Source organism: Notothenia rossii, assembly GCF_949606895.1.
Source record: "Notothenia rossii genome assembly, chromosome: 5".
In the NCBI taxonomy this organism is placed as follows: Eukaryota; Metazoa; Chordata; class Actinopteri; order Perciformes; family Nototheniidae; genus Notothenia; species Notothenia rossii.
Genome location: NC_136903.1, coordinates 20,222,815 through 20,237,141, shown reverse-complemented (window position 1 = coordinate 20,237,141; position 14,327 = coordinate 20,222,815). Strand labels below are relative to the sequence as shown.

The 14,327-nt window shown below is 42.8% G+C and overlaps 1 protein-coding gene across 1 annotated transcript; it reads left to right on the top strand.

The window, feature by feature from the left end:
• Window positions 1-3,718: 3,718 nt before the first annotated feature.
• Window positions 3,719-13,930, top strand: LOC307039412 (lysine-specific demethylase RSBN1L-like). The gene is made up of 8 exons (XM_079681474.1): window positions 3,719-4,302; window positions 4,543-4,668; window positions 5,095-5,762; window positions 10,049-10,186; window positions 10,308-10,450; window positions 10,620-10,787; window positions 10,901-11,012; window positions 11,403-13,930. Exons 1-8 carry the CDS (start codon window positions 3,813-3,815, stop codon window positions 13,149-13,151), a joined length of 3,594 nt encoding a protein of 1,197 aa, XP_079537600.1. The 5' UTR covers window positions 3,719-3,812; the 3' UTR covers window positions 13,152-13,930.
• The last annotated feature ends 397 nt before the right edge of the window (window positions 13,931-14,327 follow it).

Genomic DNA, 14,327 nt, shown 5'->3' with positions numbered 1-14,327 from the left:
TACTCTTACTGTTTAACATTTTGGTTTACTTCATGTTAAGGCTAATACAAATGACAAGGCTAAGTAATGTAATGCTAACTAACGTGCTCGCTACTAGCTATGCAAAACATGTATATTACCAATAGACCAGGGGTACTCAAACTTTTTTGTTAATGGTCCACTTGTGAATTTTATACAAGGTCAATGGTCCGGATCAATGTCAGTAAAGTCCCCCCCCCCCCCGGAGCAGAGCAACGAAGTTTCGGTTCGCATGGGGCCCCCTTGAGGGGGTTTCCCAACATGTCGTTGCAGTAAATGAAAGGGTGTTTCATGTTCATGTTGAACTCACGCAGCGTCATACAATAAAACCCTTTCTCTTTTCCTCCGTACCCAAATTTTTTTAAAACAGGGGTACAACGAGCGGGTACAGATTTGCTGCCGATCTGACGTCAAATCGGCGGCGGACCCACACAAAGTTGCTATGAGAAACAATGCCTGACATGTTTTGGACGTAATCTCGTCTTTGTTTACATTAGCAAGCGTCGCTAACACTCAGAGCTAACCTGTACTGGAGAGCACTTGTGTTTAAAAAGCAGGAAATAAAAAAAAGAACTCACCTTGTGATAAACCCGCAAGAAAAAAGCATTTGAGCTCCATACTGTTTCAGAAAATGTAATCTTTGATGTGGTTTAGAACAGGATGGCGTTTTATCACAGCATAATTTAACTTTATCTCCGGTAGAATTCTGATCAGGCATTAGCTCCGCCTCCTCTTTTTTTTTTTTTTTAAAGCTAAGGACCCAAAATCCGCGTTTCTCCAACAGGGCTGCAAAAGAGGTGTTTGAGCAGTATGAGGCATGGCTACAATGGGTGATCTGTTTGGTATTTTAAGCAAAAAACTTAACAGAGATGTTTTGTATAGATATGGCCCTACAATATATGTTTCCATTATAGCATAATAGGTCCACTTTAATTTACATCAGAATCAGAAATTATTTATTTATTTATTTTATAATTTTTTTTTATAATTTTTTTTTTTTAATAATGGGACACAGGGTTTGGTCTGGATTGATTTGCACAGGACCTTGGTCCGGAGTTTGAGAAGCCCTGCCATAGACTGTATATATAAAGATATTACCTGATATGTTTGGTCCCGGTCCTTTCACCAGACGGGAAGCGATAGAACGAGCAAAGTGGTATGATCACTTTTGTGATTACAACCTGGTACAAAGCACACAGGCATCTTGTAAAAGTGAATTTATTGGAGAAATCTCTTATATTTATTGGAGGGAATAAATCAATTATGAGATCTTCTTCTTCTTCTATGCTTTAATTGCGAGTCACAACCACCAGTCTTGGAGCATTATCGCCTATGACATCACTTACGCGACCCACAATGCGATTTGGGATTTGTAGTCTTTCTAGTTGCCTATTTTTCATAGTCTTATATTTCAACAGTTTTACGACAAACTGTGACTGTTTTTTACATGGAAATGATTGTTTAAGATTGACAAACATCATATGTGTCATTCGTGGCACAATTTAAACGGGATCAAAAGATAACTTTTATCTCTCCATTGACTTCAATGTATAATTTTCCGCTTCCGGGGTCCCATGGAGGCTCCCGGAACGGGAGGGACTTCGCCTCTCGCCGTAAGGGGGTGAAAGGTTAGGACGATTCTAAGGGCACGTGACTGACAGGGGCCCCAAACATTTTTAGAACACTAAGAAAAAATGTTTAAGTAACCTTTCATCAATCATCAATAATTAACATTAATATAACGTTATATTGATAATATAATCACTAAACGTACAATTCATTTAACTTATTTTCTTCCAAGAGTTAATTATCCAAAGCCTCTGTACACCCCCCTCTATTTACATGTAATGGTTTGGTCCTGCCTCCAAACGCTGTGCGCAGTGTGCGGCACCACTCTTCCTAGCAGCAGAGAGTGAGAGTATGTGAGGAGGGATGCTAGTACTTACGTGTGAACGATGTCTCAACGACTAACAAAGTCAGGCTTTCAAAAAAGAAAAGAAAGGAGAGAAAGGGACTAAAGGGCGACAGTATGTCACCCAGTTTTTCAAAAGAAGAGGTGGGTGTGGTCTATGAGTGGTGGAAATTAGCTAAGCTTAGTCCATTGTAAATAATAATTGTAATGTGTTGCTGACATTAAGTACTGTTAATATCTTCACAGAAAATGCTGAGGTTTTTCATTTCACTACTCTTTTAGCTGACATTTAATAAATGCAGTTTTAAATGCATTTTTAGCAGCTATTCAGTTGTCCCTCCCCCTGGTGCGAGGACCAACAGATCCATCTTTAGGCTCAGCAGCCCTATCCCCCCATAAGGCTTTGCAGTCTTGCCATGCTGTCCATTGAAAGCCAGTTTGCTAGAAAGCTGGACTTCAAGGACTTGATCAGTGACTTTGCCCGTAAGAAGGCTAGGCGCTGGGCTCTTGGTGACTAAGGCTGAGCAAGGGCTCGTTATAACTGTTAAAGGGCAAGGTTATGGTAACGATATTGGATCACTACACACAAGATGCATGATGAGAAAAAGACTGAGAAGAGGTAATAGGCTCTAATTTAGCACCACCATCAGGCCTTTTCACTTCCATTTCCGTTTTGTTGTCCATTTACACTTTAATACCCGCTTATTTTGTTGTTGGTATGTATATTTAATAAAAAAATCTGCTGCTTATGTTATTTTTAGAGGTCATGTATATTTAAGTTATATTTATTTTGATTTATGAATGTTCCATTCAAAAATGTTATTAAAAAGGCATGTACACCATAAAAGATTACTTTTGAGGTCTATTATAATAGTGAATTCTACTGCAGCAGAATGTTGTCAGTAAATATTGTGCAATTAGTATTGGACTACAAGATAGATTTAAGCCTGTAAAGGTAGAGTTATTTAAAGCATAAATGAGTCGGTTGGGTTCTGGAGGTGTGGTTACAGCATTGTGCTTGGTTGGCGTGGCCTGGGCCTGGTGGTGGGGCCCAATGTGATATCTTTTCATGGGGCCCAAAATCCCTGGCGGCGCCCCTGCGTATACGGACCGCGAGACCATTGATACGGCCCTCGAGGTAATTTATAAACATATGCAAAAAAGAAAACATTTTAAGAAATCAAGACCGCAAAATAATTTAACAAGCGAGTGCCTGTTTTTCCCGGACAAGGTCTGGTTACTTGAACACAACACAAGCCAAACGTGTCATCACGTGGTATATGTCTCGTCTGACGGGTGTAGTAGAAGAGCACCAGAACGCGGCTCCGCCACTGAGCCGTACACATGCTGCAGTTTGAAACGGAACACATTTGTGTGTGCATTGAAAAACACAAGTGTGGATCCGGAAATACAAGTGTGAATCCTTTTGCGGATCATGAAATACAAATGTGAATCCTTCTGTGTGCATGTGTGTATTATGAGACTGTTCTGAGCCCATACCCTAGAGAGGAGGTTGCACACACCTTGTGTCCATATATTTCTGTTGTGATGGTCATGCCACAACAGTACACGTGCATGCATACGCAAGTCATGGTAAAATATCTGGATTAAGAGGTTGCTTTTTCTTTGCACAGCATGAAAGAAAGGCGAAATGAATGGGCTGTGATTTTAGTATTTTTAAGCAGAGGTCAATAATTTCCTCGGAGGATGTCAAAAAAATTGAAATGGCCCTTAAGAGGAAACAGGTTCCCCACCCCTGCTGTAAACAGTCTGCTGCTCTCCCTCCTTCCTGCGTCAGACAGCACGTAGCCTCAAAGCCCCGCCCCCGGCCTGGCGCTAACGCACCAGTTACGTCCGACCGTAAAAAATAGAAACTTCCAAGATGGCCGAGGCCGTGGACTCCATGCATTTCGCTGCAAACAGCAAAACAAATTCCCCTAAACCCCTATTAGCTAAACGGCCGCCGGAGAGCCGACCGCAGTCTTCCAGCGACATTTACCCGCCGGCCCCAAAGAAGGTCCGGGTGGAGGAGAAGGGCCTGAAGCACAGGAAACTGAACGGAGAGGTGTGCGCAGGGGAAAAACACAACGGGAAGCAGAGTTGTGGGAGCCCAGCGAAATGGAGTTTCGGCCCGGCCAAGGCGAGCCTCTCCACCGCCGCCGTGGTGCCCGCTACTCCCGCTCGGAAAATCTTCAAAATCAGCAACTTCCTCGCCTCGCCACTTAAAGTGAAAAAGACGAAAGAGAAACGTCACAGGGAGAAGGAGAAAAGCAGTGAAGCGCAGCATTGCTCCGCCGCTGGTGAAGAGAGACTGAGCCCTGCTAGCTGCCATACAAAGACCGAGAACGGAGACGTGAAAATGCTACAGAGAGGTAGGAGCTCACAGCCAGCTTGCACTGCACTATGTTACACCACTTTGTGCTCAAATTAAGTAGTTTGTGAAGCATTGCTGCAATATTATGATTCTTTAAATATTACATAATGTTCTCTACCGCGGGCCCCAGTATTTATTAGGCCCAGATGGTGATACATACACGTGGAAATGTTTGTTCAGTTATGTTGCTCAGCATGGATGTAGCAGCTTTTTCACCTTGTCTGTCTCTTCTTCTCAGATCACAATGCAAAGGAGAAAGACAGAGAAAAGAAGAAGGAAAAGAGCAAAGAGTGCAACAATCACAAACTGCCACCTGTACATGACATTGCAAGAGAAAACGGTGAAGTGATTTCCCCAGAGAAAGGTAGGGATGACATGTAACTTGGACCAGTTTGGATGAAAAGTCATTTAATTTTTTGGGGTTAACTTTACATTTTAAAAGTTTCTTCAATATGTTACAGTTTAAGAGACATGGCTGAGACCCTTTTTCTAGTAATTTATAATTGTAAAAAAATTAGTCCAATATGATTACATACGATTTCTATCAATTGTATACACATGTTATTGAAACATACATTTCTAAGAGGAGAGCTTTTCAATTTTCATGAATTATAAATGTGTGTCAAACACAAGCCAGACATTAACACACTTTTACATTAATAACAATGTTCTTACTTTATGCACAATGTCTTCACACGTAATGTAAATTCTATGATATTGTGTAACATTCTATCCTCAAATGATGCACAACATTGTACATACTTTACAAATGTCTTATCTTTCACTACAGAATCTAACGAGAAGCCCAAAGCTTTTTCTGATGAAGAACTCCTCTTGAAGAAACTCAAGAAGAAGAAGAAAAAGAAGCACAAAGATGGCGAGCGGATGAAGGAGAGACACAGCAGACCCAAGATGTACCATCGCTCCAGCCAGACGGTGTGTTCAGGAGGGTCTCTGTCTCCGTCTGAGTTCCTCGGTCGGATCAATGGAAACAACAGCAGCAGCAGTCTACTCCACAACACCACAGCACCACATCCACACCCGGATCCCGCTACCTCTGCCTCCATTTCCTCCATGGTCAGGGACCGGCTCGCCTACAGCTCCCCGCTCCACTGCACCCCTGCGCCGGGCCTGTCGGGTCTGGAGTTTGGTAGTCTGATCCACATCGAGCAGCAGGCCAACGGAGGGGCGTCTGTGGCGCACGCCTACATGGAGCAGCTCTCCTCCCTGTCTTCGGCGGAGATGCAGCGTTTCGCCGAGGAGTTTGTGACTTTATCATTCAGCGAGGAAGAGGGCCAGGCTGCGAGCTTTGTGATGGGAATCATCCATGGAGCAGCATCCTACCTCCCAGACTTCCTGGACTATTTCTCCTACAAGTTCCCCAATGCCCCAGTAAAGATGGAGGTGCTCGGGAAGAAGGACATAGAGACGACAACCATGGTCAACTTCCTCTCTCAGGTAAGATTATCTTAGGTAGACAGCATAGTTTGAGGGCTCTGTGTTTAAAAGGATGCTGTGTGTCCACTTTGATACTGCAAAGTATCAGATTGAACGATTGGACGTCATCTGAACAGGACATCGCACGCTCACTGCTTGATAGGGCGGAGGTCCGTTTACGCCGGTTGTTAAACAACATCGTTATGGGGAAATGCAAGTTTGCGTCCAAATGGTTGGAAGATAAAGAGGAAAGACAATCAATACTGTATATAGTAAATGTGTCGCCAATGTAACGGGTTAGAACTCGAAGTGGTCTTAAAATGTATGGAAAAGGTCTTAAAAGGTATTACATTTGACTTCAGGATTCCTGCATATACCCTGTATGTTCTCTGACACTGTATCGGTTCTCAAACACAATACTTTTCCAATGATTGTTTTACGTGCAAAGATCTGTGGCAGACAGTGGCTCAGTTTGCAAAGAAAAAGTTGTGCTATGTTTTTAGATACAAAGACTGTGATAGATGCAAATACCCATTCATTCCTTGGTTGTTGATTGGCTAATGGTTACACAAGTTAAAAAATCGTTATGACATCATAAAGTGGCCAAAATCTGATCAGCTCATTTTCAGACAGGATTTTATATAAATGGATCAGGACAAGAAGTGAGCGAATCTTTTTTCCTGAAACTTTCAGAATCTCTTTACACAAAAGGGACACATGTTAATGTATAAAAGACATGAAAAAGTGGATTTTGCATAATAGGTGACCTCTAATTTATTCCCAATACACGTCCAACACATGTTGTAACTCAACATATCGGTTTCTTGAAAAGCTCCTCACATTGCGTTGTGCTTTCAGCCTCTGAAGATACTCGATTAAGTTTTAAAAAAGGTGATTGCTGTGTAAAGATGACAGCAAATAGTTTGGGGCTGTGTGGTTGTTATCTCTTTGCTTCTCCACCAGCTCCTGTCACTTGTGAGAGATGATCTGGAGTGTTGCCTTCACTTGGTTGTGTTTTGATTTGTTCAGGAGTTTTTTTTATCAGTTTACTTTCTTATTTAACAGATTTGATATCAATCTTGTTCGACTTCTTAATTCCAAAAAAAGGTGAAACTAATCAGAAATGATAAATCTAAATCAAGACTCTGTGGTATTACAGGTCAGAAAATACACGAGGAACACGAGTGAAGCGTGTTCGATCTGTGAATAAAGCATTTGCCTTGGATTGCTTGTAGAAAGGATCTTTCGCAAAATAGGAAAATATTTGTGTAAATCAGAAACCTGCAATTTTATGTTTTGGTCTCATTGTTTTCCATGTGAGACCTGACAGTGTTTCTCTCCTGCACCTCTGCTTGGATGATATTAATATCAACTCTAATACTTTGGTACATATCTTTCTTAGCACCAAGAACTCGTTCTACAAATTATTTGAATATAAAATGTCCACAATACCTTCCATAAACTAAGACATGTTTAAGAAATCTGATCACTGACACAGTGAGTTTAATTATATTGCAAAGTCAGAAATGATGCCCCCCTAGTCTCAACAGTTTTTTAGAAATTGATGGTTCAATCAGGAAAGCTTACAATGATTCCAGCCAGGGACCCTAACGGGGGAGAAATGTTCCCATGGCCTCTCTCACGATCGTCCTGATACTCCGAGTGCTCTGTAATCAGATATTGCTCCAGCTTGTCTGGCATCATGACTTCACCCACTACCAACATAAGGCAGATGGTGCATTTCATCCTGTTGCTGTCCTCAATAAAACTGAACTCAGTGCAACTTTTAGAATATTATCTTAATTCAGCCAGTTTGTGATTAATGTCTCTTGATAATGTGGGCCGTGTTAGATGGTTATGCAGCACAGTCAGTGTGACTGAATGATTTATGACTGACGGGATCTGTCAGAGTAGAGAGGGTTTCTACTGGCACTGGACTTACATGTGGAAGAAATTGATACAGGACTACATGTGTTGTATAATGAAGCTTGGCTCAAGAGTCTGAAATATGCGCGTTTTTAAAAACAGCACATTTATCCCACAGTAGCTTGTTCACGCGGGCTGTGTGTCACAGACTCTGGGCACTTCATTTCTCACTTCCAGAATCATCATGTTATAGCATCCCATCTTTTGATGCTGCAGCATGTTTTAACTTTTTTGATTTCCTTTTTTAAAATAGTTTTGCTGTAGGGTTCTCATGGTAAGCAAAGTGCACTTTGAGACAGGATATAGCAAAAATGACTATTAAAAAAAGGTCTCGTTTCTTTTGCTGTGTCGGGGGCAAACGTTGGGGGAATGGAGGCGTGGTGGTTGGGTGGGAACGCCATATGTTACAGGTTCACGCTTCTTGTTCATCTTCAAACGGTGCTGGCATACATTTAACGCACAGTTAGGCTAATCTTTCTGCTGGAAATAAATCCTTCCACACGGAGAGAAGAATAGAGCGGTCATGGCTCAGTCGACCCTTTGGAAGTAACCGACTCCAGAGTAGATCAAATAAAGATTAGTTTCAAAGTTCAAACTTCTGATGATCTGTAAGAAGACTTTCACAATTTTTCAGGACTTATGCTAACATTAAGACTTGCAAGAAGTGGCTTTATGCTCAAAATAGTCAAATGTTTACGAGCAGCTGTCCTTTTTCAATTTTAAGACATTGACAGGATTTAATAAACACTTGCGGGGCAATATCAATTCATTCTGTAGTCATTATGTATCATTGTTAAAAGACAGACATTTGCAGGCACAATAAGTGGGATTTTTCGGTTTGTAAACATAAGTTTGCACACTGAATTTCAAAAACAACCAAAATATTAGTTTTGGAGCTCCTCTTTTAAAGTGTGATGCCTTGAAACATCCCAATACCAGTCAAATTAACAGAAAAGCCATACAGATACAAAACATTGTCAAAGACTTGATGTGGGTCATAAGGGAATATTTTCTCTAATGAGCCTCTCAGAAGAGTCTTGATGTTTGACATGGACTCATACGAACATGAGGTCTGGTTTTGTTGTCTAAATTTGCTCGCATAATCCACAATTCCTTTCCTTTTATTATAAAAGTGTTTTATTTTCCTCTGAGAAACAAAAACTCACCTTTTTGAATTTGACATTTGCCTCTTTTAATGACTGTATCTTCAAGTTTCTCCAAATACCTAAATCTTTGTACCTTAGGTCCTGTTGACTACCAAACTGAGCTCTTAGCGAGTGCTTTATCAAAGACGGGTGCGCTGGAAAGGTCGCATTAAGAACACACTAACAGTGTGAGCTTTAATTGTAAGACGAGCATGTATAAAAAATGAATATGATGTTTTAGAAAAAGGTCTCTGCTGGCATTAAATACATCTTAGTAGGGCTTTTCCTAATGTCTTTTTTTTTTTAAATACAAAGGTTTTTGAAACAAACCTGACTTCACCCTAAAAAGACTTTGCTAGTGGAGCCTCGCAGCGGCGAAACTTTGGCGCACTTACACTGTAGGTGCGCCGCGTTTGGGGGTGCGGCAGCACCCCCCGCCTTCCAGCGTCCATTCACGCTGTCTCGCAGATCCCACGCAGCAAGCAGGAAATGAACCCAGCTCACACTGTCCGCTCCTCGCAGTAGCGAGCCGCGCAACGTCCCGCCAACACGGTACCCAGACCCCACGCAGCATCTGTTTGTCATTACTGGTGTCATTTTCTGGTTGCTAACGCCATTGTTACACATAATCACTGATGTTCCGCTGTAACGGTGGTAGACTCAACAGAACAGAGTGGGTGAGCTGACCAATCAGAGCACAGTGGGCTCATAGGGAGTGGGAGGAGGGGGGGGCAGGAGCTCCAACAAGCCGTTTAGGACAGAGAGTAAATACACATACTATACAGAGATGCTGTATGAGAAACCAATGTGAGTTTGGAACATTGAACAATGTAAATCTATTCTAGTAGACCTCAACAATGGAATTATGATCAGTAGAAATGGCCATGACATGGGACCTTTAAAAAGCTGAACGCCAAAACTTATGGACTAAAGCAGAATATTTTGTTAGAAAAAAAACATGCTGTACATTTTGGAAATGATTAAAGCCATGTGTTTTTCAATAATCTTTGACTATTGGAATTGACAAGGCTCTGCATTTAAAACTGAGCGGAACAGGTTTAGACAAATTGAAGAGACATGCTAAACAAAATAAAGTTGTGCAGCAACCATTGAATTTTTAAATGTCAACAAAATTTCAAACTATTTGCAACAGCCTTATATTTCTTGTCACCTGTCAGTGGGATACTTTGGTACCTGCTGGGTGGGTCTGATCTTATTCTCTGTTTCCTCCTGCAGGTGAAGCGGACATATTCCCAGGGAACGTACCGAGCCGGGGCCATGCGACAGGTCAGTCTGGTGGGGGCTGTGGATGAAGAGGTCGGAGACTACTTCCCCGAGTTCATCAACATGTTAGAGGAATCTCCCTTTCTGGAGGTGAGTGTGTTTGTTATGAATGCATGTGCACACACCTTTTATAGCCTTTGGGCTTGTGAACGTCTGTCTCTCTTTCCCCCCCATGCGTAACTCAAAGCTTTCTCACCCTGTGATAATGTAGCGGACTTTGCCCTGGGGAACGTTCTCCAGTCTGCGGCTGCACAGTCCAACAGAGAGCGACGACGGCCCCATCATGTGGGTCAGACCGGGAGAACAGATGATCCCAATGGCAGACATGCCAAAATCACCATTCAAAAGGAAAAGGTGGGTTGACATATTTAATCTGTCAATGTCTTCCCAGCATAATTACTTTTTTAATAAGGCTGATGCAGCAAAACAAGTGTAATACTTTCAGCTCATTTCAACGCTTCATCTCATGTACAGGTAATTTACCATCTACATATCCTGACTGTTGTGAATAAATGTATTTCAGGTCGACCAATGAGATAAAGAACCTGCAGTACCTACCCAGAGCCAGTGAGCCCAGGGAGATGCTGTTTGAGGACCGGACGAGAGCCCACGCCGACCACATTGGTCAGGGCTTTGAGAGACAAACTACTGCTGCCGTAGGTGTGCTGAAGGCTGTGCGCTGTGGAGAGGAGTGAGTACACCGTGACATGTTTTCCACCTTTATCACACACAGTGCACACACACTTGCATTTGAAAGAATACAACATCCGATCAGTAAACAGGACTTTGCATTCTGCCCTGCAGCACTGACGCGCCTGGCCGAATCACCAAAGATGTTGTGTGTTTCCACGCTGGGGATTTCCCAGAAGTGGTCATGAGGCTGCAGCTGGACCTACACGAACCTCCACTGTCTCAGGTGGGTCAGAGCTATAAACCGTGGCTAATGTGACACAGTGGTATGACTAGATATTTTCTGCTGTTATCAAATGTATCAAAAACAAAGATAGGAGAGTAAATACGGGACTAAGATTTGGCGTGTTGCCAGAAACATGATAATGCTCTGTCTGGTGGATGTATTATTCTTATAACATTTTTACCATATCGAGTTTATAAAATGATATTGTGTTTACAGTTTAATGCCTCATTGACACCTGGTAATCCGTTTAAAGTAGAGGGATTCCCCACTATAATACAGTTAGCCTTTGCAATACATGTTTAGTACGCGTTTTTTTCTACCATGCAATCATTTTGAATACTTCATTTTATTTTGGGATTACTGAGTCTGTTCTTGTCCCTGCCTCCACAGTGTGTGCAGTGGATTGATGATGCCAAGCTGAACCAGCTAAGGAGGGAGGGGATCCGATACGCCCGGATCCAACTCTACCACGATGACATCTACTTCATTCCCAGAGGAGTCGTCCACCAGTTCAAAACCGTGGCCGCTGTGTGCAGTCTGGCCTGGCACATCCGACTCAAACAGTATCACCAACACGAAGTGAAGGAGGAGGAAGAGGTGAAGGAAGAGAAGTGTGCGCCTAGAGAAGAAAAACTTCATATCAAAGAAGAGGAGGAGGAGGAGGAGGAGGAGGAGGAAGAAGAGGAGGAGGAGGAGGAAGAGGAGGAAGAAGAAGAAGAGGAGGAGGAGGAGGAGGAAGAAGAAGAACAACAACAACAACAACAACAAGAGGAGGAGCCTGAGCCTGCTGCAAAGATGGTGCCGAAGCAGCAGCAGCAGGAGGAGGAGGAGGACTCCGAGGAAGAGGACACACCACCCTTGAAAACTCAGACACAGACCTTCAAGGAGGAAGAGAAAGACATCAGAAGCGAAATCAAGAGCTTTTCAACGGCACAGTCTCTACCGTTCATCAAGAAGGAGAGAGATGAAGGTGTGCTCACTCAAACACTCATGGAGCCTAAAACTGAGGAAGACGAGAAAGGCAAAGGAGGGGGTGAAGACTCATGCCAGGCACTGCAGAAGGGCCACGAGGAGGGTGGAGTGGAAAGTCCATCTTTTAAGTCAACACTGCAAATTAGGAAGGAGAATGACGTAGAGGAAGAGAGGCAGCAGAAGACAACTGTACCAGGTCAAGGTCTAAAAGAGAAAACTAAAGATAGCATAATGAGCCATTACAACACAACACAAATCAAAAAGGAAAAAGACAAAGGAAGGAGAGAAAAAGATGAAAAGGAGAGGGTTAAAGATAAAGAAAAGAGAGACAAGGAGAGGAGTAAAGAGAAGGAAAGGGATAAAAAGGAGAAGGCGAAAGACAGAGAGAGGGACAGGGGGAGAGAGCAGGAGAGGGTTAAAGCAGAGGGAGGTACATCAACACTGCTGCCGATTAGGAAAAAAGAGGACGAGGAGCGGACAAGGGAGGGAACGAAAACCTCTCAAACTTCCCTGTCTGCACAGAGAGACGAGAAGTGGGACTCAAAGACACAAGTCCACGTCAAGAAAGAGAAGGAGCACGATAAAGAGCGGGAGAGATCACAGTCTCACCTACGGCCGGACAGAGAGGAGGCCCGAGACGCCTGTTCCAACAAACACAAGTCTTCACACGGGAAGAAGGAGAAAAGCGGGCACAGGGAGGGCAGAGAGGGAAACACGTTGAGTACGCAGGCAAAGTCGGGGAGAGAAGACGGGAAGACAGGCCCTCCCAAACCGGCAAACATTCAGGTCAAGAAAGATGGGAAGAAGGATAAAGACGTCTACAGCAAAGAGGAGAGGAAGAAGGCTTCCTCTGGTCCACCAGAACACAAACAACCACGGACGCTCATCACCTTTGACCTCTTTAAGCCCATGGAAGCTCACCAAACTCTGGCCCTCTCTTTCACGGACAGTCGGCCTAAAACACACCATCACAGTGACTCTCGGGGCACTTCCTCTAAGCCCGGATCTGACAGTCGGACAGTAACGCCCTCTAAAGGTTCAAAAGCAAAGGACACAGTGCAGGGAAAACCTGCCACACCCGTACAGGACACTCGGCCACCGCAGCACTCATTAAAACAGCCCCTTAAAACACACACGCCGCAAACACAGAAAGACTTCTTAATATGAATGTCTAGATGTCTAGTCTTCTTTTTTTACTGTACAACTTACGCCATGGCTTTGTTAAGATATTTGAAAATGCATCCTTTCTTAAATGGTCTTTCTAGTTTGTAATCAAGGAGCGGGGTGCATCCCATTTCTTTGCTGACAGCCACATTACTCCAGTGACGTAGTGAAAAGAGGATGCACTCTCCAAGTATTTTATCAGTGCCTAAGAATGTAAGCTAAGTAGCTCACTTCACGTTTGTTAGCGAATGTATGTAGGCTCTATATAAAATGTTATGTGACCCATGTGTCAGTGCCTGTGCACTACTTAGCTTCGCTCTTAAAGCACCTATTTTAGGTACTGGACTAGCCAATCTGAAAACAACCATCCTTACTGCGCTCTATAGGAATTACCTACGTTCACCGCGCTGCTGCTGAAATGCCATGTGGCTTTATTCGATGGGGTTTGTCATTTGTAACACTCCTAAATCGGAGCAGGTTGTTGTTTTCAGACTGGACGTTGTTTGACTCACACAGGGCTGTAAATTATACTGTATGTACCAAAACTGTACAGTATAGATGTTATTAGCACCAATGTGAGAAAATGTATACAGAAATTGCATATATTTTTTGTAAGACAAGTTTTATTTTCCATAGAACTTATTTATATCATTTACTGTCTGTTTTTAATTTGAAACCAATATGTGAAATTTTGTTGTAAATACATTTTATTTCCTAAGATAAGACTTGGTAGTGTGATTTATACTCTGATCAGAACCTCTCAATAAATGGTTCAAAAATAATGACTTGGTGTCGATGACTCTACTGCATGTCATATCCTAAAGGTTTCAGTATAAGTCGTTCTGGCTACTTTAGTGTTTAGGATTTCCCTCCCTTTACAAGACGTAACAAGCCGCCAACTGCAAAACTGACAATGTTTTGGTATCTTTAATTATATCTGCCTGGCACAGAGGCAATCCTAACTAATTACTTTAAAAGCAATCAAATTGAGGCGATAGTACTAATACAGTTGTAAAAGCGTGTCGTTACTACGATGGCCTTCAAGAACATTCTGGGTGTTTCTCAATGTCGAGGAAAGCTGCTCCAGAGACACTATTTCAAGGATACTATGCCATTGAGTCCCGCCGAAGGATTGTTCCAATGTCCAGGATACTTGGAATTCTACCGAGGCCGGCGTAC